The 27399-nt window shown below is 43.1% G+C and overlaps 1 protein-coding gene across 5 annotated transcripts in view; it reads right to left on the reverse strand.

Moving 5' to 3' along the window:
* Positions 1 to 1377: 1377 nt before the first annotated feature.
* CCDC197 (coiled-coil domain containing 197) overlaps positions 1378 to 27399 on the reverse strand; it is a 44328-nt gene continuing 18306 nt past the window's right edge. For 2 of the 5 annotated variants that reach the window (XM_034768046.1, XM_034768047.1), the window contains 9 exons: positions 24771 to 24965; positions 21943 to 21988; positions 19796 to 19972; positions 19026 to 19183; positions 12392 to 12474; positions 7685 to 7854; positions 6254 to 6364; positions 4562 to 4678; positions 1378 to 4146 (listed from right to left, as the gene is read on the reverse strand). In XM_034768046.1, the coding sequence (XP_034623937.1) occupies positions 3952 to 4146; positions 4562 to 4678; positions 6254 to 6364; positions 7685 to 7854; positions 12392 to 12474; positions 19026 to 19183; positions 19796 to 19972; positions 21943 to 21988; positions 24771 to 24880 (1167 nt within the window). In that variant the 5' untranslated portion in view covers positions 24881 to 24965 and the 3' untranslated portion in view covers positions 1378 to 3951. Of the gene's footprint in view, positions 4147 to 4561; positions 4679 to 5639; positions 5876 to 6253; positions 6365 to 7684; positions 7855 to 12391; positions 12475 to 19025; positions 19184 to 19795; positions 19973 to 21942; positions 21989 to 24770; positions 24966 to 25194; positions 25468 to 27399 lie in introns of those variants that run through there. The other 3 variants (XM_034768049.1, XR_004645438.1, XM_034768050.1) reach the window with 3 other exon arrangements.

Consider the following 27399-nt stretch of genomic DNA (forward strand, 5'->3'; position numbering starts at 1 on the left):
TTTATTTGATAACTGCAGAAACATTGCTTGGAAAATGTATGCACAAGTAATATGACAAATGTGCTAAGAAATCCACTTAATTTCACTTGACAGTCACAGTTTCAAAACAAGTAAACATATCAGCAAACAGCAGACGGCCAAACTCTGGGATCTCTTCCACAGGTGTAAATCTGGAATAACTCTGCTTTATGCAGATATTAACTGAGAACATAACTGATCAATGCTCAGGACCAGCATCTTCAGCTGGTGTAATTCACTTGACTTCTTCCAAGGCCTTGTCTTCACATAGAAGTTTTGCCAAAGAAAGTTATATTAGTTCAATTAAAATGATGCAGCTATTTGGGCTGAGTGTGTTCACACTGCTCCTTGTGCACCAGGGCATGCTCGTGTCTACACAGGGCCACACTGCATTGATGTAAGCTGGTATAGTGTGTGTAGGTATCAGAGTCCTTCCCAATGCCTCCAGGCTCATTGCATTGTGGGCAACCTTCATGGCATATTGTAGGATCCCTGTTAGCATCCGAGGGAATTGTGGGAGCAAGGTTCAGACACCCATCAGACCTTCCTAGACCACACTTGTCCCTGCACCATTTGTGAACTGGCTGAGGCTTTGAAGAATGCAACATTCATTATTATAACAGGACTGTATATATTACTGTGCATCTGATGCTCCACTCCGCTGCATGCATAGTTATTTACAGCTGTGCAGCGTTGAGGTAGAATGCATCCAGATCAGAATGGCATCATTTTACACCCCCTTTGCACTTTGATTTGGGAGCATTTTACACCACTTTGTCCAGGTGTAAATGACTAAACACATGTAAAGCCAGGAGAATCAGGACTTATGTTGTTGCAGTTTTAAGGGCTAAATTCCATTCCGAGTTTCACTGGTGTAAAACTGGGATAACCATCACTTCAGCTTTATATGGGTGTAAGTAAGCACGAAACCCAGACTTCAAGCCCTGTTCTGGTCTCACTTACAGTCCGCATGTCCCGGAATTCAACATTAGAGCTCATCTGCACGTTTTTTCCCCCCGTGGAAAATTCTGATGGAAAAAAAAAAGTCTTTTTTCTCGGAAATTTCATTTTTTTCCCTCTGAAAACTCAAAGATTTTCCCTGAAAATATGAACTGTGGCACCACCTGCAGTTTGCTCCGCTATGTGCCAGGATCATCAGCTGCACTACATCTCTCATAATTAGGCTCCGAATTTTTTTTTTACTGGTAAATCTCAGTAAATGTCACTTTCACCATACACATACAAACCAACACAAAATATTTCCATCGGTAATAATAGAAATGTACAGATAGGCAAGGTAAGAAAAATGCCGCTTGAGAACTTATTAGAGTTTGATTTCAGCATATCTACGTTGTATATTTTGACATGTGCTGTTGACAATTTGTGTTTTAACAGGTCTAAAGCTTCAACTTTTTGAATCTCAACATCTACTGTTGTTAAATGTGTGACCCCCTCCACCCATTTCCTGCAACTGTGAAAGTTTAAATTGATAAAAATAATTTTTAAAACTGCTTTAAAATAAACGTCAATGTTATCCAACAACATTGTAATAAAAATCAAATTATTGAAGTGAATTCGTCATGCTCCATGATCTCCCCCCTTGGTGAGGAGAAGCTGTACATCATGGAGTTCCTGTTATGGTGCAATATGGGAGATAAAGTGCAGAAAGGGGATATGAGGAGCAAACTGCAACACCTCTGAGGTGCCACAACTCCCATTTTCAGCCAAAATATTTTGGTTTGTAGCGGAAATATTTGAACAAAAATTTTAATTTTTTGGTGAAAAATTTAAATTGGTCAAGAAGGCAATTTTTCATCAAAAAACAGCTTTGATGGAAATTTTTTTGACCAGTCCTAGTTTATATAGTGCAAACAAAGAGCGATGCATTGCACCTTTTTCAATAAAAATGATACCCATCAGTTTTCTCCTTTGTAAAACTTTGTATGGGTATGCTGGGAGATGTGGAAGGTGTAATACACAAAGGAAATGCAGAATATCTGCCCGTGGTGGAGAAGAGAAGAGAGTGGAGAAAGATGCCTGAATGAGTAAGGTGTACAAAGCCTATGCTCTGGATTTTTTAAAAGTCTTGGTGAAGCTGAGTGCACGTTACCCTGGTAAATTAAGCCTAACACAACTTTAAGTTGCCTGACTGCCCCTTTTGATGTTGCCCCAGAGCTCATAGACTTTGGTAGAATTACTGGCGGGCCAGATTTTCACAAGGATAAACTGCTGTTGAAGCATTCCTCTAATGTACTAGGCAATAAAAATGCTTTCCTTCCCCAGCTCTTTCCACTTGTTTTTTTCCCTTGAAGAGACTCTTACTGTACAGCTTTGCTTGACTTCCCCATGTCCCTCTTACTGTGTTCTGGCAGTCATGCAGTGGAGGTCTTTTCCGAGAGCTTTTTTTCAAAGCTCCTAACCTGTGGACTGACCAGTGATAAATAACCCCAGTTAATGTAACCATATCACCATCCACCTGAGACTCTCAAAGCATTTTTACAAACATTATTGAGTTACACCTAATGGAAGAATTATCCTCATTTTACAGATGGGGAAACTGAGACACGGATAGGTGACTTGACTTGCTCAGGGTCCCATAGGAAGCCTGTGGTGGACCAGAAAAAAAAATCCCAGCTCTTCTGAGTTCTGTTCCCACACCTTCACCATAAGACCAATTTCCCATCTCAACAATAAGCAGCAATTTTTGGATTCTCAGAAGAACACCACACAGCAATGATTCTGTTTTGGGAAAGGAGTGAGACCGAGCTGAGGATAATTAATCTATGAGGTTCTAAAACTGAGCCCTTGCTTTAGTTCCCAAGAGGGTGCAGTGGGGCAATTTTTGTTCTGTGTCTGTACAGCACCTAGCACAATGAGGTGCTGGTCCATGACTCGAGCTATGTTATAATAACTGGGGCTATAAATTTACTTCTCATAGTTGAGCTCACAATTAAGGTAAGGAAATGTTCACAGAATGTCACAGTAACATATAACAATAAACAAATAGTAATACAATAAGTAATAATGCTCACAATCAAAGAAGACAAGCAATAGATGAAAGATGGGAGGAAAAAACACAATATTAATATAATGAATTAATATTAATGGTCCCCCTCCAGGTAAGCCATTATTAGTTGGCTAACTCCTTAGGTGTCATGGGAGACTTGACCATGAGAAAGCATCTGAATGTCTGAGCTATTAAACTCATATTATACTTGAACTGAGTCAAAGGCCATTAACCTAGTACTGAACTTCTTGTTATCGGCATTGAGTTCCACCAGCTTTTCCAGCTGATAAGTCACTTTGTACCTTCTGTTTCAATTGCTCCCCTTGGCAACAGGGAATTGAAACCCTTGTTATGACATTGAAAAAGTCTCGGGCCAGCTGCTGTAAATCAGTATAGCTGAGAACTTGTCCCCAGATGTAATTTCAAACAAGTCCACAGAAAAACACACATTGCAACATAATGATACTTGGTATTTACATAGCAATTTTCAGATAAGGATCTTAGTGGATGTTTTACAAACACCACATTAACTATTCTCACACTGTGGTCCAATATGTTTTATTGAATCGATTTTAGTCTTATTCCATTCTTTGACCAAAAAGTATCATAAATGACTCCTTACTAATTTCACTGGAGGTGCCATGGATGAAACCCACAGTTAGTAATGGACTAATCCTATACCCATATAGCAAAACCAATGTAATTTTCATTTGCATTATTGGTGGGCTTTTTGCCTTTTGAGTTACAGTCCAGTAATTGTGTGGACAGATGCCAAACTTGTGAGTGTATGAAAGCCACAAATATTAAAAATGAAGGCACTAGAAAGAAGCATTTCACAGTAAGAAAAGTCAATAAGTCAGAGGAAGCTTGTATATTTCCTCTCTTCCATTGCGTTGGAAACTGCAACACATTAATACAAAACAGTGTCACAGTGATGCTTTCCCCTTGTTTTTAGGAGTTTGTATTACACCACCACTGCCTGCTGGAACTTGGCTTCGGAACTTCTTGGTGATTCCCATTTTTCTGCTCTGAGTTTGGTCTCCAAGACTAGATAGCAATGCCCCAGATTCATCAGGCTGAGTCGCTAATTGCTGGATATGCTTTTTTTCCAGAATGAATTCCTAGTATAAAGAGAGAGAGGTGCAGTGGAATGGCTGAGAGATAGGGAAATATTATTCCAGTTTTATAGATGGGGAACCTGAGGCACAGAGCCATTAAGTGACTTGCCTAAAGTCACACAGTGAGTCACTAGGAGAGCTGGGAACTGAACTCAGATCTCCCGAGTCCCAATTCCAGGTTTTAACTGCTATGCAGTGAGCCCTCTCCCACTGTGTATATAACTAACCTCTACATATGTTGCTAGCACATGCACTACTGCATTTGCTAGAAGGCTCCAAAACACCCATCCTTGAATGAGCCAGACATCAGAGTCGCTTAAATTTTAGCTGCCTATACAATCTGTATCCCCTTAGCAGCAGGCACCCTGCTATCCTGAGCAGCTTTCCTATTAATGCTACAGCAATGTTTGTTACTTACTTGGATCATGTCCAGTTTTGACAACCATTCCATTTCCTGCAAGGGGCCATAATACTGCGTGTGGCACTGCTCAGCCAGGTTGGCGATAGCTAACAACAAGCTGCCTAGCTCTTGACTCTGCAAAGGCATAAAAGACGTTGGTGAATTTTGCCCCACAGAACACTTTGCGCACAAGTGTGCCTGGGATTGCCAACCTCCATGATGAGGAAACGTCTCTCAAGGCTACTACACAGGAGTTTGGCTGGGTAACAATTCTGCTGTGAGATCTAGCTTCTCCTTAATGTGTGACCCAACTGCACTGCTGCCTATATCTCTGCCCCCATTTCCTCCTACATCCCGCTCTTGGTCCCTCCGTTCTACCCAAGCTTCTCTCTTTCCTCCTCACTTTGTGCCCTTCTCAGCCTCAGCAACTGCTAATAATGACACTGGCCCTTCATCCTACACCTGCGAAACCCCCTCCTAACTGCTTTTCCCCCCTCCCAGATGTCTTCTTCCCCATGGGGCTAGTCAGATTGGGGTCCCTCCAGATTGCCAGGCTTGCAGAGTTTAGCACTTTTCCACAAGCCCCTGTTGCCTCCTGCCTGGGCTCTCTGTCATGCCCCAGCCCATGGCATGGCTCCCACTTGCTGTTGTAGCTGCCTCATTGGTGACGAGAGGCAGCAGCACTAGTGAGAATGTGCTGTGCTAAGTGGCAGCTGTGGGTGGGGAGAGGCACAGAAGTAGGGCATTGCAGGAGAGTGAAACCTAGGAAGATGAAGGGATGAGTGGGGAAAAGGGGAAACCAAAAGGAGCTCTGGGAGGGGCTAGTGAGGGAGATGGGAAAAAAGGTCAAGAGGGAGAGAGGGGGAAACTGGGTAGTAACTCATGGAGTGGGAGGAAGACAGTGTGTCTATAGGTTGGACTGGAAAAGTCTCTCTAGGTGTCAGCTGGGGGCTAGGTTGGGAGAAAACTTGTCTGTATGGAGAAAGGATTGTGCCTAAGGGCCTTGACTGAAATCCCCAGTTTAGACAATCAGTGACTAGCCCTCTTCATAAGTACAAACTCCTAGAGTAGACAAGAAAAGCCATTTGAAGTTCACTGCTTGAAACTGGGCTAGACTGCACTGGCCACAAGTCATGGCCTACAGCCTCTTTGCTGGCAACAGTAGGGGTTTGCAGTGGTGCAGCTATACCAGTGGCTAGTCACTTATAGCTGTAACAGAGGCAAATCTTCAGTGTAAACAAGGCTTGAATCCATCCGTGGAAACCACTGAAGATGTAGTGTTTGGAGAAAGTTGCTGCAGATTTTATGGTAGCTTCTGGCTTTAACATTGTCCTTTTGGAAAGAACTGAAGTCTAACAACGTAGGGCTAAACCCAGAGCTCCTTACACAACGTTCCCGCGGACTTCAGTGAGGACTAGCCCTGACTTGGAAGTTTAGCCAACAGCAAACAACAAACTAGATGAAAGTAAATAATAAGTTGGAGAGCAAACCAAGAAGAGTAATGATCTTAGAACAATGGGCAAGTTAATGAATTCTGGGCCAGATCCTGCTGCCAGCTTCCCCACTTCCCTCTAAGGAAGGAGGATCAGGCCCTGAATGTTTGTGATCTCACTCGTGTGCCAGTCTTTTCGGTTAGGGTATGTGTCTCCTCTGTTTTATCCATAGCTTGTGTTCTGCTGGAAGGAACAGAAGGGGCACTTTTGAACTTACCTGATATCTGAAGTGACCTTTCTCTTGATTAATACTGACTTCCAGCTGCTTGTTTTTCTCCTGTATTCTGTTGCATTTCATCTGAAGCTCAGAAAGTTCCCTAATCAGCATCTAGGCAAGGTAAACAAGAATGCCCACTGGGGATGTGCTTTGCACTGCAGAAGGAGTCTAGCCCTAGTGTCACTCATTCTCCTAGAGCCTTTCAACTTGAAGGATCCCAAAGCACTTTACAGATTAACAAACTATGTCACTAACAGTGAGTTACAGTCAAAGGCAAGTCTTTCCCTGGCCACATGGCTGCACTGGGGGAAGCACAGGCTGGACCTGTTCAACAAGTGTTGTATAGGCTACCAGCATGCCCTGCAGCCTGCCATGACTGAAAAAAACTGGGCCATTCTGCTCTCAATTACAGTAATATAAGTCCAAAGCAACTCCAATAGAGCTTGTCCACATGGGAAGTTATTCTGGAACAACGTAGGGTGCAAATTTAAAGAGCAATAGCGATTCTGAAGTATTTCAACACACTTATTCCTGCAGACGAGTGTCCACAACAGGGAGCAACTCCACAATAGCTATTCTGGGTCAACTTCCTTATTTAGACAAGCCCTCACTCTGGATTTACACTGATATAACTGAGCACAGAATTTTGCCCCTAATGCCAGGTTCCTGGCCTTTGACAGAACAATGCCTCCAGGTGCAACTCAAATGCTACTGTGATGGCCACCATCTTGGCCAACAAACAGGGGAATAAACAAGGGCCCCAAAGAGCTGGAACCATAAGTCTTCCCCTTCCCTTGTAAGAGCCTGGATCTAGCCCTCTGTTTTTATTAACAGAAAAGGTTAAGGATTATTCACCGTATTAAAAATAAAACACCTGGAGAAACTCTTCTCTATCAGGAATCTCCTTCAGTGGCCACAGTTTATAAGCGCAGGTCTACATTGTGCTAGAAGACCATTACTACATAGTCTGTAGTCCAATGCTGTGGACCATTACTACATAGTCTGCCCTTGGGCCTGCCTGACCCAATAGCCATGGGACATTCTGATGGGGGATGGAGTGCAGAATGTGCCATAGAGATTGACACTACTCATCTGAGAGTAGAAATTTGCCCAGGGTGATCAAGTGATGAGAATGTACATAGTGTTTGTGATCAGCAATATTCCAGAAATCATTGTCCCTTTCAGCAGTTACATATGGTTGCCAATTTTGGTTGGACATATTCCTGGAGGTTTCATCACATGACATAATCTTTAATTAATCTTTAATTCTGGAGACTCCAGGACAAACCTGGAGGGCTGGGGGATGGACCCCAGCTAAGGGTTCAGTGGAAGTCGCTGGTGCTCAGTATCTCACAGAATCAGACCCTGGCTTAACTCTCTTGGACTAACTACTATCTAATATACCATAAATAACATGCTTGATAACATTACAAGTTTTGTGGTATCATGTTCCCGTTGCAAGGTTTCAAGGTCACGCTGGCTTTTCTCAAAGTCATCTGACACAGTGATCAAGTTCTTTATCAAGGTCTGGTTTGTAGCTGACAGCGTCTCATGCCGTCTGATAGCTCCAATGACAGAATCTGTACCATACTCCAGATAGTCTGTAGTGAGACACAGGGGAAACACAGCACAAAGGGAAAACAGACTTAGCTTACCAGGTATTAGAGACACTTTATTTTCCTCACTTTTCAAGTTATGTACCGGATCCTTTAAGCAATTGCGGGTATGTCTACACTGCAATAAAACACCCAGAGCTGGCCCATGTCCGCTGACTTGGGCTCATGGGGCTCAGGCTGGAGCCAGGGTTCTGGACCCTCCCCCTTCACCGGGTTCCAGAGCCTGGGCTCCAGCCCAGGCCCAAACAGCTACGCTGCAATTTTATAGCCCAGCAGCCCAAGCCCAAGTCAGCTGACATGAGTCAGCCGTGGGTGTTTTATTGCAATGTAGACATACCCTGAGTGGCTCAGGGGAGATACTGTGTATTTGCAACTCCCACACCTTCCAGGAGGGGCCAATTGCACAATTGGGCCCTGTCCATGCTAAATAAAACTCTTCCATGAAAACTGACTCAATATTGCCAACTGCAAACATTCAAACCTGATGAGATGATTTAAAATGAGATTTTTTGTTTAAATATTAAATTTGGAGTTATTTTTAGTTGCCTTCCAGTTTTTGGAGCCTTCAAGGTTCATGTTTTCAATCTTTTCTCCACAACCACAAGAGCCAGAAGCGGATATTTTTAAAATGAAAGCTGAGAGTCTTATGACTTATGAGAGTCAGCTGACTTCAGGAACTGGGATTTTAAGACTAGTAAGTATTGCGAGACTCATGATAAAGTTGCAAGAGTTGGAAACACTGTAATGGATATCTGAGAAGAAAAAAAAGACTTCTTGTCCTGACAGCATGTAGGCACGTAAGAAAATCAGATGGCTTGAGTGACTTAATTCCATAAAAATGTACCAAGTTTTTGAGCAATTGACACTGTTTTTATTAATGACCTTAGTACAAAAAGTTAGACTGTGCTAATGAAATTTGCTGATGATACAAAGTTGGGAGGCATCATCACTATAGAGGAGGATTGGAATATTTAAAAGAGAACTCTGGATGACCTTGAAGGCTGGAGTGACAGAAATGGGATGAAATTCAATAGTACAAAGTACAAGGTCATGCATTAGGAGGGTCTTATCGTAAGAATTTCTGCTACAAGCTGGGGGCTCATCAGTTGGAATTGACAAGAAGAGGAGAGAGACCTGGGTAGGTGGGTTGATCACAGGATGACTACAAGCCAGCAATGTGATGCAGCTGTGAAAAAGTCAAATGCAATCCTAGGATGTATTACGTATTGCCAGTAGAGATAGAGAAGTATTAATGCCATTATACCAGGTACTGGTGAGACCTCATCTGGAATACTGTGTACACGGTACAGCTCTTGTCACCAGGGGTGAAAGTAATTTACAGGACTTACTGGTACTGCCAGAGTCCTGAGGTGGCGTGGCCTCATCCGGAAAAGGCGTGGCCTCAACCGGAAGAGGCAGGGCCTCTCAAGATTTAAAGGCCCTGGGGCACTGGGTGTGGCTGGGAGCCCCAGGGCCTTTAAATCAACCTGGGGCTCCCAGTTGCAGAGGTGGCTGGGAGCCCCCGGGGCTCAGGAGCAAATTAAAGGGCTCGCAGCTCCAGCCACCGCGGAGCTCTGGGCCCTTTAAATCCCAGCCCCAGCCCAGCAGCCGGGCTCAGGCGTGGATTTAAAGGGCCTGGAGCTCCCGCGGCAGCGGGGAGCCCCGAGCCTTGCTGGGCTGGGGCCGGGATTTAAAGGGCCCGGAGCTCCTGCCACTGCAGGGAGCCCCGAGCTCTTTAAATCCCAGCCCTAGCCCAGCTGCCGGAGCTGGGGGCAGGATTCAAAGGGCTCTGGGCTCCCTGCAGACGCGGGACCGTTGAGCCCTTTAAATCCCTGCCGCAGAAGCCGGAGCGGTCCGGCACGGTGTACTGGCTCTTGCCGGTATGCCATACCGTACCATACCGGCTTACTTTCACCTCTGCTTGTCACCCATATTCAAGAAAGATGAATTCAAACTGGAACAGATGCAGAGAAGAGCTACTAGAATGACCAGGAGAATGGAGGGCCTGTCTTATGAAAGGAGACTGGAAGAGCTTGGCTTGTTTAGTCTCCCAAAGAGAAGGCTGAAAGGGGATATGAGTGCTCTCAATAAATATATCGAGGTGTAGAGGAATAAATACCAGATAGTGTTAAGAGCTATTTAAGCTAAAGGACAATGTTGGCACAAGAACAAATGGGTATAAAATGGCCATGAACAAATTTAGGCTGGAATTAGAATAAAGTTTCTAATCATCAGAAGGGTAAAGTTCTAGAACAACATCCCAATAGGAGTTGTGGGGAGAAATAACTGGATTAGTTTTAAGAGAGAGCTGGACAAATTTATGAGTATGATTTGATGACAGGGCTGCTTGTGATAAGGGGCAGGGTTCAGCAGCCCCAGTGATCAACTGCAATTTATGTCTTATGTTCCTAAAACCTTATGCTTCAGGGTGTCCGTTGGCCAACTGCAGGGGTCAGGAAGGGATTTCCACTCCCTCCCCCAATGGATTCTGGGAGTTGGGGTTATCTCCTTCCTCTGAAGCATCATGGATGGCCATGACTGGAGAGGGGACACTGGGTGAGGTGAGCCAGGGCTCTGAGGGGGCACCGAGCATTCTCTCTCTCAGGTGCTTGGCTGACTGGCTCTTGCTCATGTGTTCAGAGTCTATGATCACCATAGTGGGGTCAGGAAAGAATTTCCCCTCAAGTCAAATTGGCAGTGACCTTGGGGGTTTTCGCCTTCCTTTGCAGCATGTGGGTGCAGGTCACTTGCCGGGATTATCTGGGTCCATGTCACTTAATCAATTCTCTGCCATTGCAGGGGCCTTCGGCATTGGTGCATTAGTCGCTCCTATTCTCTGCCTGTGGCACACAACAGTCTGATCTCCTGTAGGCTGTAACTTTAGTCTCATTTCAGTTGTTGGGTTTAGTGTGTGGGTGCTGCGTGGTGTTGGTGCCCTGTGATATACAGGAGGTCAGACTAGATGAGCTGGTGGTTCAAATTCTATGATTATGTCTCTACGACAATATAATGCAGTCCATTTTAAGAGATGTACTGAAATGTAGCTGTACCTCTCCACCACTGGATGGCACTGGTTCTATTACAGGGACATTTCACTTGTGGGAAGCTTGGTCAGAGGCTATAAGAGTTTTTCACAGGACAGAATATTGATATCATATAACAGCGAGAGAATCTAAGTGCAGAATCAGAAGAACCAGGTTCTCCAGCAATAGAATGGGACAAGAATTAAGATTTTGTACCAAAAAGTAAAATATGGCATAGAAGAGTCTGCTTAAAAGAATCTACTCTTAGTCATGAATTCTGAGTTAAGCAGGTAATCGCATCACGCAAACGTGACCGGGTTGTGAAGGGAAACTGGTAAATTTCCATGGCTCAGGTTCTGAATGTTGCTAAGAGATGAATAATCTATAGACTTAACACCTGACTAGATGTTAAATGGCTGTCAGAAGAGATATCTATGATAATCTGATTACCTTTTAGTGCACAATTATCACTTCAGCCTTGAGTCTGGGCTAGAGAACCAAGACCTGACATACTCGAAAGAACTCAGATGGATGTTTTGATGCATTTAAGCACATTCTTATTCTATGAGGAATGTGCAAGTAACATGGCAGAATCTGAGATTTGGAAAAATTAATTAAGTATCTGATATGCAAATAACAAGCTGCACTGTATTTACTTATGATAGGAATAAACTGAAAGTTAAACCACATATTTTAAAACTAGAAGAGCTTATATCAGCCAAAATATCACTCCTGTAAGCTAAAACAGGGTTTCTCAACTTTTCAGGTTGGTGACCCCCAAGTCAAAAGCAAAAATGTTCATGACCCCATTACATTTAGTACAAGAGTTACAAGGTATCAGTGATAAACTCTATAAGCTTATCATTGTTATTTGTGCTTTGAGATGTTGCCAGAGAATGCTTGCCCTTGAAGGGTAAGAGTGTGCGAGGAGTGGAGGAGAAAGAGTTCCTTTACTTTATATTGTAATAAAATATTTAATGCTTCCCTCTACTTCACCCACCCCCTGATTACCTTTCATGACCTTGTGACCTCTGGGTTGCAACTCACAGGTTGAGAAACACTGAGTGAGAAGTTAGTCTGGAGCATCTTCTAGTGACTCCAATTGTTTAATAAATAGAGAAGGAGAAATGGTCTGGGCCAAGGATGCCTAAAAGATCCCCAGAAGCTTTGGCAGGAGTCATCTGTGGATCATCACTCTATTGCTGGGCACAATGGATCTGCCCACTGCAAGGATAAAACTTAGCTTTCGTGGGGGGCTGGTCCATGGCTGTGGAACAAACTCCCACGGGAGCTAAGAACTGCCTGAAACCTCATCCCTTTCTATTCCAAGGATAAGTTGCATGTCGGACTTTTCTTTCCATAGCAAACATGCAGAGCAGAGCAGAAATAAAAGTACCGATGACTAGGCTATGTGGCCAGGTGACAGGAGCAAAATGAGTCAGTGAAAGTTACTACTATTACACTTAAGGAGACTGCAGATGTAGTGTAAGAGCACTTACTGTCAGGCAACTGGTCAATGACTTTCAGTAGGAAAACCTCATACACTTTTTGCTTGGCTACCTTCTTCTGCAGCTTCTGTTGTCTGTAAAAATGCAGCAAGAAATATTTAAAGTTTAATAAAAACCAATGAGAGCACAAGGAACTAATTACATGAATCCCCTGTGTCAATTATGGCTTCTTGTCACACTTGCACTACTCATGGGAAAGGATTTCCCTTATAGTAATGTGAATAATGGTGTAAGTATGTTGCATATGAATGCCATAGCATCCTTCATCAGATCCAAAAGTGCCCAACCAGTTCAGCCTCCCAACACCGCGCAGAAGTTAGTGTTGTTAGAATAGCATTACTGTACTATTATAGTCATAGTGTATTTTCATAAATGAGTAAACTGAAGCAATGAGAGGTTAAGTGACTTGCCCACGATTATCTAGCTAGTCTGTGACAAAGCCAAGAACCCAACACTCTTGGGACCTTGTACCAATAAAGTCAATGGGAATTTTGTCAATAACCAATGAGATTAGGACTCTAGTGGCCTGCTTGAGCCACGGGACCATCCCATCTATCCTGGGGAGGAGTGACTGAAAAAGATTTGGGGGTCGTGGAGAGTAATCAGCTGAACATGAGCTCCCAGCACGATGTGGTGGCCAAAACAGCTGTGATCCTGGGATGCATATAGAAGGGAATCTCGTGTAGAGGTAGGGGGGTTATTTTACTTCTGGTTTTGGCACTTGTACGACCAATGATAGAACCCTGTGTCCAGTTCTGATGGCCACAATTCAAGAAGGATGTTGATAAATTGGAGAGGGTTCAGAGAAGAGCCAGAAGAATGATTAAAGGATTAGAAGACATGTCTTATGGTGATTGAGCTCTTAGGTATATCTACACAGCAGCTAGACATCCGCAGCTGGCCCATGCCAGCTGACTCGGCTCGCGGGGCTTAGGCTGCGGGGCTATTTCACTACTGTGTAGAAGTCTGGGCTCAGGCTGGAGCCCAGGCTCTAGGACTTTGCGAGGTGGGAGCATCCCAGAGCTCGGGCTACAGCCCAAGCCCAGAAGTCTACACAGCAATGAAGCAGGCCAAGCCCTGTGAGCTCGGGTCAGCTGGCATCGGGCAGCTGCAGGTTTTTCTTTGTATGTAGACATACCCTTTGTGTTTATCTATTTAGCTTAACAAAGAAAAGGTTAAGGGTTGACTTGATTACAGTCTATAAGTACCTACATAAAGAACAAATATTTAACAGTGGGCTCTTCAGACAAGCAGAGAAAGTTATTACACGATCCAATGGCCGGAAGCTGAAGCTAGACAAATTCAGACTGGAAATAAGGTATGAATTTATAATGATGAGAGTGCAGTTAGCCATTGGAACAATTTATCAAAAGTCGTGGTGGATTCTCCATCACTGACAATTTTTAAATCAAGATTGGATGTTTTAGATATGCTTTAGGAATTAGTTTGGGGAAGTTTTCGGGCCTATGCTATACAGGACATCACACTAGAGGATCAGAATGGTCTCTTCTGGTCTTGGAATATATGATGCTAGGACTGGATGACGGGATGGATCACTCAATAATTGCCCTGTTCTGTTCATTCCCTCTGAAGCATCTGGCATTGGCCTCTGTCAGAAGACAGGATACTGGGTAGATGGACCTTTGGTCTGACTCAGTATGGCCATTCTTATGTTCTTTTGAGTCTAACCATGACAAACGTTTTTCCCCCATAGCCACAAGAGCTTTTATCTTCTGATGGTAAAAAGCAAAAAAAGAACAGTCGTGTTAAGGCCCAGGACCAGGAGATTTGGATTCTATTCCTGCCTCTCACACAGACTTCCTGTGCAAACCCCTTTGTCTCTCTAATCTCCTGTTTGCCCATCTGTAAAATGAAACATGTGTGCTCTGTGGACAGCTGGACCTAAATTCACCATCAAGGTGCTGGATTGTTCAGGGATTTAGTATAGTAATTCTGTACCAGCTCCATTAAAAGTGGAGGGTTTGGATTAATTAAATAGGTGTTATTTATTTTAGATTAAATTCCATGTTTTTAATATTATCGCCCTGTTCTCAGTTTCTGATGGAAGACTTAAGAGCTTCAGAACCTGTACAAGTTATTCAGTGAATTTAGCCCTTTGTTCTTAAGCTCACTGGGGCAGGGATTGTCGTTTTGTTCTGTGTTTGTGTAGTGACTCGCACAATGGGGCCTTGATCTAAGACTGGGGCTCCTAGGTGCTACCACAGTATAAATAATAAATAGCAATGTTTGCAAGCTGTCCACAAATGGAGCATGACTTTTACACGTCTTTTGTTCATAGTTGTCTCACTAATATTTTTTGCAAACAAATTCCAGCCTGAGTGTGTGTAACTAAGTGGCTGCAACAAACATTCTATCTTCAACTTTCAATACGCCAGCTGTGTCGCACGGTATTGTTTCTGTTCCCTGATTGGATGACCCTTATCAACTACTACTTCTGATATCACTCAAAAGCAAATCAAAGAGATGTGAATTTGCAAAATGTTCACAAATAATTGTCTTGACTAGTCCCCCGTTTTTAACTAAAGTGCCTACCAAGTAGAATGTAGCAAAAGCAGAATACAGTAAATGGTAAGAGTACATGGGAGAGAGGAAAGTTTGACCAAAGGCCCCATGGAAAATTCAGGTCTTATGAAACATACTGTTTGATTTTGATTGTTGTTATTAAGCAGAGATGGGACCAACCTACAGAGTTACTAGGAAGAGACAGCTAACAGTTATGGGAGATTCGATTATTAGAAATATAAATTGCTAGGTTTGTGATGACTGGGAGAACCACATGGTGAATTGCCTGCCGGCTGTGACGGTTGTGGAGCTCTCGAAACATCTAGATAGACTTATGTGCAATGCTGGGGAGGAGCCAGTGGTCATGGTACATGTAGGTACCAATGACACAGGGAAAAGTAGAAGGCAGAAAACTAAATATTGACAAATTTTGTAAGTGCTTATATACAAATGCTACAAGTCTAAATATTAAGATGGGTGAACTTGAGTGCCCGGTATTAAATGAGGATATTGATATATTAGACATCACAGAAAGGTGATGGAATGATGATAAACAATGGGACACAGTAATACCAGGGTACAAAATATACAGGAATGACAGAGTAGGTCGCACTTGTGGGGCAGTGGCCCTATATGTGAAAGCAGAGTCAAATATGGTAAAAATCTTAAATGAATCAAACTGTACCATAAAATCTCTGGATAGAAATTCCATATTGAATAAATAGCAGTAAGAATACACTGCCAACCACCAGACCAGGATGGTGATGGTGATTGTGAAATGATCAGGGAGATCAGACAGGCTATAGTAACAGAAAACCCAGTAATGCTGTGGGATTTCAAATATCTCCATATTGACTGGGACCATGTCACCTCAGAACGGGATACAGAGATAAAATTTCTAGACACCATTAACGACTGCTTCTTAGAGCAGGAGATCCTGAGACTCATAAGGAGAGAAATAACTCTTGATTTAGTTCTAAGTGGAGCCCAGGATCTGGTCCAAGAGATGAATATAGCTGAACTTCTCAATAATAGCTACCATAATGTAATTACATCTAACATCCTTGTGAGGTGGGGTGGGAGGGGGGAGATACCAAAGAAATCCACCAGTGTAGCATTTAACTTCTAAAAGGGGAACTATGCAAAAATAAGGATGCTAGTTAAACAGAAATTAAAAGGAACAGTTACAAGAGTGAAATGTCTGAAAACTGCATGGAAACTATTTAAAAACACCACAATAAAGGCTCAAACTAAACGTGTACCTAAATTAAACAAAAACAAAACAGCAAGAGGACCAAAAAAATGTCATTATGGCTAAACAGATAAAAGAGGCAGAGACAAAAAGACATCCTTTAAAACTGGAAGCCAATCCTACTGAGGAAAATAGAATGTAGCATAAACTCTGGCAAGTCAAGTGTGAAAGTATAATTAAGCAGGCCAAAAAAGTAATTTGAAGAGCAACTAGCAAAATAAAAAAAAATGCTGTGAGATTTTGTGTAAATTACATCAGAAGCAGGAAGCCTGCCAAACAATTAGTGGGACCACTGGAGGATGATTGAGGTGCTAAAAGAGCACTCAAGAAAGGCAAGGCCATTGTGGAGAAGCTAAATCAATTCTTTGCATCAGTCTCCACTAGTATCCTTCAGAGGATATGGTGAAGACTCTCACACCAAAGCCATTCTTTTTAGGTGACAAACCTAAGGAACTGTCCCAAATTGAGGTATTAATAGAGGAGTTTTGGGAACAAATTGAAAAATCAAACAGTAATACATCACCAGGATCAGATGGTATTCACCCAAGAGTTCTGAAGGAACTCAAATATGAAACTGCAGAACTACTAACTGTGGTATGTAACCTATCGCTGAAATCAGCCTCTGTACAGATGACTGGAGGATAGCTAATGTAATGCCGATTTTTTAAAAAGGCTCCAGAGATGATCCTGGCAATTATGGGCTGGTGAGCCTAACTTCAGCACCTGGAAAATTGGTTGAAACTATAAGAACAGAATTATCAGGCACACAGATGAACACAGTATGTTGGGGAAGCGTCAACACAGCTTTTGTAAAAGGAAATGATGCCTCACCAATCTATTAGAATTCTTTGAAGGTGTCAACAAGCATGTGGACAAGGGTGATCCAGTGGATATAGTGTATTGTACTTTCAGAAAGCCTTTGACAAGGTCCCTCAAGTAAGGAGTCATGGATCAGTAACTGGTTAAAAGATAGGAAACAAAGGGTAGGAATAAAAGGTCAGTTTTAACAGGGAAGAGAGGTAAATAGTGGTGTGCCCCGGGGATTTATACTGGGAACAGAGCTATTCATTTATGAATATGTTGATCTGAAAAAAAGGGCTAAACAGTGAGAAGCAGGGATCTTAGAAATCCGCTTGCCATGGAAAAAAATAAGGAACAACATTTTTATAGAGCATCTTTAGTTTTTACATTTTGTGGAAAAAATAAAAATATATACAGTGGAACCCTGATTATCTGATCTAATTGGAACTGTGGCCAGATCGGATAATCAAAAATGCAGATAGTCAGGAGAATGGGCCAAGCCCAGGGTGGCGGGCTGGGCTGTCAGCCCAAAAATTGTAAATATAGCAATAAAATTTTGTGTTCAACTGATACCTGTATATATTATGGCTAGGGAAACTAAAGTTCAGTGTTTCATTTAACTGTGGAAAAACACAGGATTTTCTTTTTTTTTTTTTTTTTTTGGTCAGAGATTTTTTTTTTTTTTTAATCACGGAAAGCTAGGATCCCTGGTGAGAAGTCAAAGATTGCAGATGATACAAAAGTTACTCAAGATAGTTAAATCCAAAGCTGACTGTGAAGAGTTACAAAGAGATTTCACAAAACTGGATGACTTGACAACAAAATGGCAGATGAAATTCAGTGTTGATAAATGCCAAGTAATGCACATTGGAAAACATAATCCCAGCTATGCATACAAAACGATGGAGTCTAAGTTAGCTGTTACCACTCAAGAAAGAGACCTTGGAGCACTGTGGATAGTTCTTTGAAAACATCTGCTCAATGTACAGTGGCAGTCTAAAAAGCTAACTGAATGTTAGGAACCATTAAGAAAGGGATAGAAAATAAAACAGAAAATATCAAAATGCCACTATATAAAGCCATTATACACCCACACCTTGAATAGTATGTGCAGTTCTGGTCAGCCCATCTCAAAAAGATATATTAGAATTGGAAAAAATATAGGGAAGGGGAAAAATTATTAGAGGTATGGATTAGCTTTCACATGAGGAGAGATTAAAAAGCCTGAGACTGTTCATCTTAGAAAGAAACTAAGTGGGGGGGGGGGGAATTTTATAGAAGGTCTACAAAATCATGAATGTTGCGGAGAAATTGAATAAGGATATGTTATTTACCCCTTCACATAGCATAAAACCCGGGGGTCGCCTAATGAAATGAATAGGCACCAGGTTTAAAACAAACAAAAGGAAGTACTTCTTCACAAAACACACAGTCAACCTGGGGCTGTTACCAGGGGAGGTTGTGAGAGCCAAAAGTATAATTGGGTAAAAAAAGAATTAGATAAATTCATAGAGGCTAGGTCCACCATTGGCTAGCCAAGATGGTCAGGAATGCAACCCCATACTCTGGGTGTATCTGACTGCCAGAAGCTGGGGCTGGAAGACAGGGCATGGATCACTCACTAATTACCCTGTTCTCTTCATTCCCTCTGAAGCATCTGGCAATGGCATCAGAAGACAGAATTCTGGGCTAGATGAACAATTGGTCTGACCCAGTAGGACTATTCTTACGTTCTTAAAGTTCTGGACTTTCTGATTTAAGCTTTCACAAAATGTGTACATGTTCAAATCTGGGGGTTTAGCTCTGTTCTGAAGGTTTTACCACTCCATGGAATGTAAGTTATCTACCTGAGAAATCTGAGAAACTGAGTTGATCCTGCTAGTATTTGAACTTTCAGGGTCTAGATTACTACAATGCAAACCTGAAGTTTAGGTTTCTAAGCCACAAACACAGGTTAGAAAGACATATGCAAAATGATATAGTAAAACTCTTTAAGTGGGTAGTGGAAAGTGAACTCTTTGGATAACCCTAGATGAGTCTGTTGCATACCTGACTTTGAGTTTTTCAAGTTCTGCTACCAATTTATCTATCTCCCTCTGTTTTATTTCATTCATTTTTACTTCTGCTTTGTATTTCTGGAGTGCACGCCTCCTCTTCACATCACTTTCTTTAAGAAACTTGTCAAATTTAAGAGCTTGATTCCTGCTCTGGCAAAAAAAAGAAAAAGAAAAAAAGATGACATATTTAATAAACCAGGGCAACACTCCATTCAGGGAAGGGACTTTGGGTAAAATCAATGAAATGTGTGCATGTTCTGCTTGCTGATCCTTGTTAAACTAAAGTTTTACAAATCTACAAGACCAAGGTTTGTTTCCATTTATATTCCTGTAGGATGACAGATCAGGTCCCCACTAGGTACCTGACACCAACATTTGAGTCACTGCTGAATTTAGCCCTACATGTTTTACTGCATAAGCAGAGGGGAGCAGTGTCAGTCTATAGAGGCCTTCAGGATCAACCCAATGCTGATGGAGCAATCTGAAAGTCATTCTTATCACTGCGAGTGTGATCAGACAGAGGGTGAAGGAGAGCACATTGCTCTCACTTGGGAAAAAGCGTACCAGGCTGCAGCTCTTGCCTGCTCCAACATGACTCTGCCAAACACTCAAATGCACCATTGACTGCACCAGGCCCAGAAGCAGGTGTGCAGATATGCAAACCACCAGAGCAGAGTCCTGGGAATGTGAAAAGACCAAGACTAACTCCTCAGGGACCCTGAGTGCTCTCTTCTCATAACACAGATGGGAAATGATGCTTACATCCTGCTGCTTTTTGGCAAATTGTGCTCTCCGCTGAGCCACAGCTTCCATCCGCTCTTTAAATTCCTGCCTCTTAGCAATCAGCTCTGCCGTGACACGATCAACTTCAACCTCTTTCTTCAGAACCAAGGTTTTTTGCAAAGAGTTTGCATCAGTCTCAAGAATCTTGCTGGGGGCCTACAAGTGGAATTGGGTTTTCAAATCAATAGAGGCACATAAACTCCTGTGAAGTTCCCATAGGTCTTGCATAAAAACAAATTCAGTGCATCATTACTTTTTGTCTTAAAGTATTAAACAGAATAATAATTTTTATCCCCTTGCCCTCAAGGTACGGGTTAAAATAAGAAAACAAGGATTCAAACAAGAACATGAATGCTGCAGTTTTAGGGCCAAGTCCTGATCCTATTAAGGCAAATGACAGAGCTTTCCTTGACTGCACTGAGAGCAGACAGTAGTGGCCCAGAGCTCCCAACCTGCCAAATGTGACCACAACGTGAGAAAAGAATTTATACAGAGGGACATAAGCTATATATCAGTGCAGGGGCTTAATATCAGCTGGGCTGTATTTATTTCCTCACAGGCAACATTTTCTACAATCCAGTCTTGATGGCAATGCAATGCACACAGGACCTGATTCTCCACTGGCGTAACTCAAGAATAACTCCATTTTGGTTAATGGAATTCGACTGGGGTAAATGAGAGAAGACTCAGAATTTACCATGTTGGATAAGATGCTTCAGAAGATGGTGTTAAGGCGTTAAGATGTGTCAGGACATCCCAACTACAAAGAAGTGATTAGCAGGTGTCACTAAACCCTCAGGAGGTTTGTCATTGTCTTTTTTCTTAACCCAGTCCTGAAGTCCTTAATAAAAGTCTGTTCTACTTTCTACTGAGGTCCACAGCAAGGTTCCCATTCAGGTCAGTGGGAGTCTTCCTAACTAAAGATGTCAGGATTGGGCCCATAGAAGTTGGAAGCTTGAAGCTGAAATTTATTTCCTTATCAGAATATATTTTTCCGGCTTGGTGCCCACACTGGTTTGGTAATGCTCTTTGTTAATTGGCCTCTCGTATTTGTGTGTATGAAAAAGAGCACTGAGGTGTTTTTGCAAAAGAAATCCCCCATATAAAGAATGACCTGGCTTGGCCAGGGTTGAGAGGCCCACATTTGAACAGAACTCTTGTCTGAGCTGTCTGCAGCATCCTTTCAAGGAACTTTCTGCAACTATGTCATCACATTACCTCAGCAACTGATACGTGGCGCTGAGGTAATTTTACTGAAGAGAAGGGTTCCACGGTCTCACCTACAGAGCTGTCCTTAGGATTTATGGGGCCCTATGCAGTATTATTAAACTAGTGCCCCTACGCTGGCATATTTGGCTTTGTGAATTCTGGTGCCCCTATACTGGTGCACCTATACCAGTGCAACTGGTACCCCTGAGCCGGCACATTCGGCTCTGTGAATATGGCCCCTGCCTTCTGCCTAGTAAGGAGGCTGCAGCATGCGCTGGATGTGCAGGAGCCGACCTGCTCTTACCTGCTGTTCCGGTCATAGATGTGGACTCCGTGGGTGGGTACTCTGGGGCTGGAGCACCCATGGGGAACTGGCACCAAGCTCCTCCCCTCAACCCTCCTCCCCCCACACCTCTCGCGCCCAGCGGCCCGGCGCTTACCAACTCCTCCCCCTCCCTCCCAGTGCTTCTGGAGTGCCGCAAACAGCTGATATGCGGCGTTCAAGCTCCGGGAGGGAAGGGGAGGAGTGCGGATGGGGTACGTTCAGGGAAGGATGCAGGGAATAGGTGGGATGGGTATGGAGCAGAGGCAGGAAGAGGTGGGGCGGGGGCTTGGAAGAAGGGGTGGAGTGGGGACGGGGCCTGGAGCAGATGGGGTACAGCATCCCCGGGCAAGATGAGAAGTCATCGCCTATGGTCCCGGTGGTGCCCCAAATTTTCAGGTGCCCTACGCAGCTATCCAGCCACCAAACTCAGATCCTACACCAATGAGGGCCATACAATTCCCATATAGACAGACACAGGTGATCTGAGTCTTGATGACACATACACAGCACCCTGTTGAAGGGGAACCTCTTGAACTATGTTTCCTGTGACACACAGACACAAAAGGAGGAGGCAAAAAACCCCACATCTAACCTCGCTGATGATGGGGATATGAGTAACGTCTTTATCCTCTTCTTCCCTGGGAAAACAAATGAGAGTCACCTTTACATGGAGAGAATTAAGGACACCTTTTTGACAGGCCAGATCAGAGTGACAGAGTTTAAGGCCAGAAGGGACCACACTAGATTGTCAAGTCTGATCTCCTGTATATCACAGGCCACCAACACCACTCAGCACCCACACACTAAACCCAACAAAGAAAATGAGTCCAAAGTAAACAAGACCCACAAGAGACCAGCCTATTGTGTACCACAGGCATGAGAATAGGAGGGATTGATGCACCAATGCCCAATCCCCTGCCATGGCAGGGAACTGATTAAGTGAGATGGACCCAGGTGTAGCTGGCAAGTGACCTGCACCCACACGCTGTACAGGAAGGCGAAAACCTCCCAAGGTTACTGGGGGAAAATTCCTTCCCGACCTCACACATGGTGATCAGTTAGACTCTGAGCACATGAGCAAGAACCAGCCATCCAAGCACCTGAGAGAGAGAATGCTCAGTGCCCTCTCAGAGCCTTGGCCCACCTCACCAGAGTACCATCTCTAGTCATGGCCATCCCTGTATTAACTGGGAGTGAGTCCCAGGGCTGTTGAGCCCTGCCCCTTCCCCCGTCCCCCAATCACAAGCAACTCCTTCATACAATTATACTCAAATTTGTCCAGCTCTCTCTTAAAGAGAATTAAGTTATTTGCCCCCATAATTCCTAGTGGGAGACTGTTCCAGAACCACCCCACTCAGATGTTTAGAAACCTTCTTCTAATTTCCAGCCTGAACTTTTTCATGGCAAGTTTATATCCACTTGTTCTTGTGAGAGTATTATCCATTAGCCTAAATAGCACTTCATACTCCCTGGTATTTACCCCCGATGTAATTATACAGAGCACTCATAAGCCCCCTCAGCCTTCTTTTTGCTAGGCTAAACAAGCCAAGCTCTTCCAGCCTCTTCTCATAAGATAGGCCCTCCATTCCCCTAATCAGCACCTGCTCCACTTTAAATTAATCTTTCTTGAAGATGGGTGACAAGAACTGTACACAGTATTCCGGAGGAGGTCCTATAAACGCCTTGTACAATGGCATTAATACTTCTCTATCTCTACTGGAAATGCCTTCCCTAATACATCCTAGGAGCGCATTTGCCTTTTTCACAGTTGCCTCACATTGATGGCTAGTCATTCTATAATCGACCCCCACACCCAGGTCTCTCTTTTTTTGTTTCAAACTGATGAGCTCTTAGCTTGTAGCAGAAATTCTTATTATTAGACCCTAAGTGCATGACCGTGCACTTTGTACTATTGACTTTCATCCCATTTCTGTTACTACAGTCTTCAAGGTCATCCAGATCTTCCTGTATAATATTCCGATCCTCCTCTGTATTGATGATGCCTCTCAACTTTGTATGATCAGCGATTTCATTAGCACACTTCTACTTTTTGTGCCAAGGTCATTAATAAAACTTAAATCCACATGTTCAAATCCCAATAGGGTAGACTCACTTCATCTTTCTATGGCCAATAAGTTGAGTTCAGTGCTCTTTATAGTGTGAGATTCTGAAAGAGACCTCTTGTGTGCACATTAAAGGTTTCCTTCTCTTAAGACTAGAAGTTTGCCCTGGTGTCCTTAGTTAAACACTGTATAAAAGATCAATTTAGTGCTCTCACAACACCGTGAGACATACAGAAGTATTCTCAAATGTTCACATAAGTACCTGGATAGATGAATGTTATTTTTGTTTTACAAATATGAAAAGTGAAACATTGGCAGTTGGTGACCTGCCCCTGGGCACAGAGTCAGGCAGAACTGGAACAAGAATTTAAGTTTCCATTACAAGATTAATCCCACTGCAAAATGTCTCAAGTTATCATTTTCCATTTTGGTTTGTTTGTAGTCATGAGGGTTAGAAGCCTTGAGCCTTGTATTACTGGGGATTGAAATATTTGAGTCTAGGGTGCTATAAAACTCTAGATATGGCCCTTAAATGTGCACAATTAGAACTAATGGGCATGTCTGGTATGTTACTTATTCTTTTGAAAAGATGTTTTATAAAAAAAGAAATGGCTGCCAAAACACATGAGGACTTGACCTCTCATGACTTTTTAGACAGCCAGCAAGTCAACCAGAGTATGGTAGATTCATACTTATGTCACAACTACAGTATGTTGGCAAACAGAAATCACACTGATGGCCACATTACAAACAGCAAACTAGACAGATTAACAGGACACACATATGCAGCAGCTGCTGCACATATTCAGTTTCCCAGATTTGTCCTGGACTTTTCCAGGGCTGAGTTTGCCAATTGTGCATATGAGTCTCATTATGCATGGTTGGGTTTGTTTGTTTTTTAAATAGACTCCATACTATCTTCTATACCTTGTAAGTTTAAATGATTACGTGCCTTGCTGTCTTCTACTCTACTCTGGGTTTGCAAGATCGATTCAGATACAATACATGGACACGTTCAGATGCTACAAACAATAATTTTATAGTCGAAACTGAGATGGCTTCAATCTGACTAAATTGTCCAGCCTAAAAGCATCATCCAAGATAGCTCAGCCCCTGAGACACAAACTCCACAGTCAAGGCAGATCCCCAGGGGAGGGAGCTATTTTTATATGTCTACGTAAAGGCTACTTCAATACTAATCAATCTGTTCTTCTTATTCTAAATGTCTAGAAACACACAGGGAAAGGGGAATTCAATTTCTGAAACTCAGGTCTCACAGGCACATTCACTTTAACACTCCCCTTTTAGACTTTAGATTCAAGGAAATAAAACCGTGAGTGCAAGTGACATCACCTACCTGTGTTCCCCTAACTGGGTTACAAAAACGTTCCTCCTTCTGTTTTCCAGCTGCAGTGAGTACCTAGGATGATCGTTCCTTGGCACTGCCAGGGACTCCAGGTCACTCATGATGAGCTCGGGAATCTAGCTAGCGACTTTCCCTCCCTGCAATACTTCATGCACAAACCATGTGCGTTGCAGCGTCGTTCTCCTGCTGCAGAAGGGGAAAAGTTTGCAACAGACGTCTAACTACAACAAAGCAATTAGAAGTGCATTGTTTTAACTGCACGAGCGATGCAGAGCAGTCTATTTTAGTAGCAGCTTCAGAACGTGTTGCAAAGCTCCTGCAGAGCTCACGCACAAGAGTCGGGGGAAGGCGGGCGGGCGAGAGTGGGGGGAGGGGGAGAAGAGGGAGGAGGTGAGTTTGCTGTTGCTACAGTTACCTTTCAGTAGCTGGCCTCTTTCGGCGTTCCCCTAGCAACCCTGGGCCGCGTTCTAAAAGAGAACGCGGGACACAGAGGGGATCAGGGCCTCAGTGCAGGGAGAGTGTCTTCGCTGAGGGTGGCTGGCTGGGCTTTGCTTGCCCAGGGAATAACTCCGCAGCATAGCTATGCACAGCAATCTCATTAAAACACCCTGTTTTTATTGCAATTGGAAAAGGAAAACACCCCCTCCCCCGCCTGACATCTGCAGTAAAAGAGCCCGGTCCAGATGCACTGAAATAAAGGAAAAATAAAAGCAAGTCCTGAATACTTTAAGGATACAAACATTAAAAATGGAAGTTTGGGGTGACATTTGTTTGAGCTTTTGGAAGCTGTTTGGTTTGCCTAATTCTGTCCTTTCCCCCACAGTTCCCAATCCTTTTGCAGCATATCCCTGTTTAAAACCTCTCAGACTTCTAATGAGTTGATAAATGATACTGGACTAAGAGACTTGGGCACTGAAGTTCCCTTTCCACAGAGCAGGCTGTGGCTGTGCAAGTTTGGGAACCACCCTCGCTCCTGCCCCCACACTGGGACCCCCAAGGAGGCTCAGTCAACATGGTTTGGTTTGGTTTTTTTTTTGGAGACAGCAGGCGGGGGTCTTTCTGAGATGCTTATAGTGGTTCTAATCTGGATGATGATTTTTGTCAAGAGGACACCTGTACAATTCATACTAGACTGTGACCCACCAGCTCATGACATCACGACCACACACAACCATAAGCTCATATATTTTGCACAATATCAATCAACCTTTATTGAATTCAAACCGTCAACCTCTGTGGTTAAAGACTCCATCTCCTATTCCCTTGACCCCCTGCAGGATTCTTTTTTAAATCACGAGGAGCCTGCAATCTATTGTTTTTCTCTTACTAGATCCAGTTGTAGTCCTGATTTTTTTTTTTAAAGTACAGAAAATGTCACTAGAACATCACATGACTAGTCAGTGTATGTCATTTGTATATTATGTTACTTAAGATTTTAAACATAGTTTCCAAAGCCCTTTGGAAGAAGCTGTGAGACTCTCTCTTAAATACTTTCTGGGTCCAAAGACACTGGGCTAGATCTTCAGCTGGGGTAAATGGGAATAGTTGAATTGAAATGAATGGAGATCCGCTCTTTTAAATCAACATAGGAACTGGCCCAATAATTCTGACAAACACTTCTAATGATAAAGGGACACATTCTCTGGTCCACTCCATACACTTTATATCATGTAAGTGTGCATAGTGCAAGTTGACTAAAAGCACCTGGAAATAGATAGTGACAAATTCTACCTGGGCAGGGGAATTCTCCACCAACAGAAAGCTGGCAGAGGTGGCTCCTGGGCCAGTTGCCATCCCAATGTGACTACTCTTCTGCCACTTTAACTTGTGCTGGGCAGCTCAGGATCATGGAACCAACATCCTCCACTGCATCCAAGCAGAACTCAGGTGGGGTGAAAAATCTGTTCCAAGAATCTGGGGGGGGGGGGATCTAAAAGTAGAAAATACCTATTTCCTTCATTACTTTTGTCACTTTGTTTAGAAAAAAAAACTGTCAGTGGTTAGGGGGCTATTCTTATTTTGAGTATTTATGTATGTAGCTTCTAGTTAATCAAAAGGAGACTGTAGTTTTATTTCTATGAATCTTCTATGCACTCTATAGACCAAATTTTGTTCAGTTACTCTAGTGCAACCCCACTAATCTCACAGGAGCTGCACTAATGTAACTGAAAGCAAAATTTGGCCCTAATGGTCTGTAACTCAGGTGTGAAACCCAGCAGTGCTGGACTGATCTTTATTACTGACTGCAAGCACGTGGGATGGGTTAAGGTTACAAAAGGCAATGCTCATATCACATGCCAGGATTCAGTGTCCTCCAAAGGCTCCAGTGGTTTCTGTTACATCTTTCTGGTTGCTTGTTTTTTTTCTTTTAAAGCAAAAGCAAATAGACATGATTATGAAACATTCCAGCCCACCTAAACACTGAACCAATAACCACAGATGTGTTTTTATCCTGATTTAAAATATAGAGGGATTTTCTTTTTATAACAAAAGAGCTTTGGTTCTGATTATACTCTGCAAAATGAAAAACGTGGATAAGGAGGTGCTGCTGTAACCTCAGTGGGTCTCTCTGCAGGCTGCCTCACTGAGATATTGTTAGCATATTCATCAGAGTCCTTGT

Source organism: Trachemys scripta, chromosome 4 (assembly GCF_013100865.1).
Source record: "Trachemys scripta elegans isolate TJP31775 chromosome 4, CAS_Tse_1.0, whole genome shotgun sequence".
Classification (NCBI taxonomy): Eukaryota; Metazoa; Chordata; order Testudines; family Emydidae; genus Trachemys; species Trachemys scripta.